The following is a 4,598-nucleotide window of genomic DNA, read 5'->3' as shown; positions in this document are numbered from 1 at the left end:
TTTGATCGCCCCAGTGCATTTTCTGTGCTTTAGTGATTCATAAGTCAGTGTTAAGTTTCATAACAAACAAATATTAAAAATCCTCTCAAATGGTCAGCACTACAAATAAATGAAAAAGTCAGTGTTGAAAGAAAATCTCTTTTTTGTTGTTGTTGTTTTTTGTTTTTTCTGGGGGGGGGGGGGGGGGGGGTTGCTCAAGACGACTTTTTGAAATTACTTTATGGGAAGCAAAATATAAAGAATTGAGGGGTGGTTTGAGACTTTTGCACAGAACTGTATATGTCTAAACGACGGGTGAGATGCTACTGTGTGATTGGCTGATTAGATATCCGCTTGGAGGAGGAGGTGACGAAGTGTCCCTAACAAAGTTCAATCATAAGTCTGTGATTAACGCGCTTATACGACTTCGCAACTTCTAGGTAGTATTATTTCAGGCTAATATTTCTTAGCTGCTGGCATAATAATAAACGTTACACGGGTACACGTGGTTTCACCGCCTTTAAATTCGTCTTTGATGCTAATCAGAAACATAAAGGTGATGCTGTGTCCTTGATCCTTGTCCTTCAGCTCCTCAACAAACGTCCCGAACGATCACGTCAAACACAGCGCCGTGTACAGTCAGTCCGCTCTGTGCATATTTTATGCGTACACTGTCTCCAGGTCTCCAAAAGCTCCTGTTCACAGGTGACACTGTACAAACAAGATTATGGATGTGCCACTGTCCTGTCAAAATACATTAAGACGCAGCGCTGACGGACATTCTGGGAGACTTTGATGTGGCTGCGGCTGTAAGAGCGCGGATTCGCTCTGGTCCTATCATCCTCTTGGTGAGGTGAAGAGCGTCAACGGCGGGGCAGAGCTTTGCGCGTTCACGCGAAACCTATAAACGGACGTGGCGCGCAGAGAGCTGTGAGTAGTGTGTGGAGAAATGAGGAGAGAATAACGGCGGCAGAGGATGGCATCTACAGCGCCATGGGAGATAATCTGATGACACATGCAACAGAAATGCTGCAAATGCCATCTGCACAAACTTTTTTCTCTGTGTTCTGAAGACACGGCAGCTCTTCAACTTTGCCCTACGAGATGATATGTGAGAAGGAGAGGCCAACCATGCAGCTGAATGAGTCTGGAGTTCAAACGGTGTCACCCGAGCCATGTCAACAACAAATACTACAGGACGACTACAATGGGAACTGCAGCGAAGGTTCCACCACTAACATGTCACTGCACTGCTGGCTGCAGCTCCTCACCAAGGAATCTATCATGGAAATTCAAGGAGACAGCTCCAGCGTAGTGGTACGTGTGATGATAGCGTGTGTCTACTCTATCGTCTGCGCTCTGGGGCTGGTGGGGAATTCACTGGCTCTGTATCTGTTGCACTCCCGTTACAGGCAGAAGCAGTCGTCCATCAACTGCTTTGTGATGGGGCTGGCTATCACAGATCTACAGTTTGTTTTGACCTTGCCTTTCTGGGCAGTGGACACAGCCCTGGACTTCCGCTGGCCGTTTGGGCGTGTGATGTGCAAACTCATCAGCTCTGTCACCACCATGAACATGTATGCCAGTGTATTCTTCCTCACAGCTATGAGCGTGGCACGTTATTACTCCATCTCCTCCGCACTGAAGATACACAGCCGACGGACAGCAGCTGCCAGAGCCAGGTGGACAAGCCTTTGCATCTGGGCTGTTTCTTTGCTGGCCACTTTGCCTCATGCCATCTACTCCACCAGTGCCCAAGTATCTGATGAGGAACTTTGCCTGGTGCGCTTCCCAGACTCTGGCAGTTGGGATCCACAGCTCCTTCTGGGTCTATATCAACTTCAAAAGGTCCTAGTAGGTTTCCTTATTCCTCTAGTTATAATCACCGTCTGCTATCTGCTGCTGCTTCGCTTCATCCTAAGCCGGCGCATTGCAGGTGCAGCGGGCCCAGAGGCAAACCAAAGCCGGCAAAAGCGTCATTCCAAAGTGACTAAATCCATTGTCATCGTAGTTCTCTCCTTCTTTCTCTGCTGGCTTCCTAATCAGGCACTGACACTGTGGGGTGTGCTCATAAAGTTTGACCTTGTGCCCTTCAGCAAAGCTTTCTACAATGCACAGGCCTACGCTTTCCCTCTGACTGTTTGCTTGGCGCACACCAACAGCTGCCTCAACCCTGTGCTCTACTGCCTAATCCGCCGGGAGTTTCGGGCAGGCCTCAAGGAACTTCTCCTGCACGCCACGCCATCTTTCAGGAGCCTGACTCATCTGCTGCGTCGCAAGGCCAAAGTGGCTGAGGCACCACCTGTTTTGGTGCTGGTCCAAATGGATGTCTGACTGGGATGATTGGGGAACTCGAAACATTCCACCTCCAGTACTATTGATCTGTTTACCAAGAGGGCATATTTCTCACCTACGCTTTCGATGCAGAAAATCGCATTTCTTTAAAACAAAAAAAAACAAAAAAATGCAGAATTACAATGTACTGCACGGTAGGATGTGCCTCACTTCTACTGTGTTTCTCAAGATTTCCTCTGCAACACATATTTCTGTTGTTACAGTTGTTCATTGTTTCAGTCTCCCTGCTTCTGTCGAGCAGTACTGCTCTCGTGTCATGGACATGTATAGCTGTTAATCCAAAGTGAGATTCAAATAGTTGCAGCACTCAGGCGTGATTTTTTTTTTTTATGCATACCGGTAAATTACTGTGTTTGTGTTTGTTTACTGGTGCAAGTGTGTAATTCTTTCATGAGTATAATCAATGGAACAAATGAAATCAAAACAATTAATTTTAAAAAAGCAGGACAGTGATGCTTAGAAGTGTTTGCTTTATTTAAAATATCATAAAAGAAAAGAGCAATTTAATCGCCTGTTGTTGTATCTGTGGAAAAACTAAAGAAATGAGCGGGGGGGAAAAAGAATTTGTACATTTTATTTTTGTAGATGTATGGAGTAAAATAGTAGTGCTTGTTGCATTGTCCTGGAGAAATGACTCATCTCTTGTGAAAAAATAAAAGGCAAATAAAATGTACAAGAACTAAAATCAATTTCCTGAGCTTTTCGGGGTAAGGCAGCATGGCATCAAAGACTTTAGCGTAATCAGTGCATAGTTAGTGAGATAAAGGTCTCCCGTGTGGAAAGCTTTGAGGATTAGGACTTGTGATCCATTTAAGATTTTATACCCCTGTGCAGCAAATAGTATATGATTCATATTTGAACTGTGTACTATACTGTGTTGTATGCACACAAGATGAAAAATTTACGATCATTATTTTCTCTCTTTCTCACTCTCGCTGACCTTAGACAGCCATGCAAATATACTCAGATGTGTTCTTTTTCTTACTTTATATGTGTCAGACTGAAAATTATAATGAATTATGTCGAATTTCCTCTAAACATCTGCATTATATGGCAAACATTTACTTTAAACCAAAGCATTTTTTCATTTAAAAAAAAAAAGGCATCTCATGGTGGACAGACCACCAGTGCCACAAACAGCCTTTTTATCTCTGGTAAATTGAACAGATACATATGTTGACTGGAGCTTCTGTGGTCATAGCATCAGCTTTCATACAAGACAGCTGCTAATTTGATGTTTTTTCATTTAAATCATAATGACTGATAATCCTGTAAATAAAATATAGACTAAATAAAAAACTCAGCTTGAACTATTTTGAATAATTGGGCCAGATCACATTAGAATTCAGAGCCCGTACGAGGAGAGACAAAAAAGGAAAATAGTCAGAGGTGTTGAGAGCGTGCAAAATAAAGTGGTGCTAATGTTATGTAAACAATCCCACACCGGCAAGAGGGCATCAGACAACAGAGACTCCCTTCTCTGTTCTTTTATTGATGAGCTTTAACTTTCTCATTCTGTGTTTGTGCAGCTCTCCTTCAATCACTAACAACAGCGCCACTGCACTGCACAAATAATGAACAAAGGTGTTGCTAACTAGACTGCATGTCAGATAGAGGGGGCAGATTTTCTTCGTCTCCTCTGTTGAGAATGGGATTCTCGCTCTTCAGCGGAGCTTTTGTGTGAAATGAAGTGTAGCAAAGCCGTAATCCAAACATAAATACTAAATAAAACACTTCTGTGGTTTGAAATGTCTTTTCAAATTGCTTTGTGGACCTAAGCTGATGCTTAGTGTCATTCTTAGATAGAAGTATATGAAAAATGCCAAACAAAAGCTTTAGGTAAACAATGGCCCCAGACAACCAGAGTTTGCTGCATTGCATTATAGTTTGATAAAGGCTTTAGCGATTCTGTTCTACATGATTGATTTTGCAGGGTTCCTATTCCATAAACAGATATGTGGTCAAATTATCATAAACAAAGCCATACACAGAATACTTTGACTCGAGTAAAATTCAGGTAAATAGAACCTTTGATTTCTGGGGCTTTTGTAAAAATATGCTTGTTTGCTATGAGTAACCTGCTATGTGAAGGAAAACTGAAGGAAAACTGGACCATACATTACGCACAAACAGCAGGAACAATTGGGTCAATAGAGGTCCACCCCATTTTTGCCCCGTGCCTTCAGTGGGTCAGCCTGAACAAGCTGGGAGCAGAATCTGCAGCAAATAACAGAATCAGTGACTTTTGTAATCTTGGCTGGTTA

General features: G+C 43.0%; 1 protein-coding gene across 1 annotated transcript; it reads left to right on the top strand.

Annotated features, from left to right (window-relative positions):
• The first annotated feature begins 1,083 nt into the window (after positions 1 to 1,083).
• rxfp3.2b (relaxin family peptide receptor 3.2b) lies at positions 1,084 to 2,420 on the top strand. Its single transcript, XM_006790370.3, has one exon. It carries the CDS (start codon positions 1,084 to 1,086, stop codon positions 2,311 to 2,313), a length of 1,230 nt encoding a protein of 409 aa, XP_006790433.2. The 3' UTR covers positions 2,314 to 2,420.
• Positions 2,421 to 4,598: the final 2,178 nt, after the last annotated feature.

This window comes from Neolamprologus brichardi, chromosome 23 (assembly GCF_056152115.1).
Source record: "Neolamprologus brichardi isolate AB-2024 chromosome 23, ASM5615211v1, whole genome shotgun sequence".
NCBI classification, from domain to species: Eukaryota; Metazoa; Chordata; class Actinopteri; order Cichliformes; family Cichlidae; genus Neolamprologus; species Neolamprologus brichardi.
Note: the sequence above shows the minus strand (reverse complement) of the source record. Positions and strands in the feature narration are given on the sequence as shown.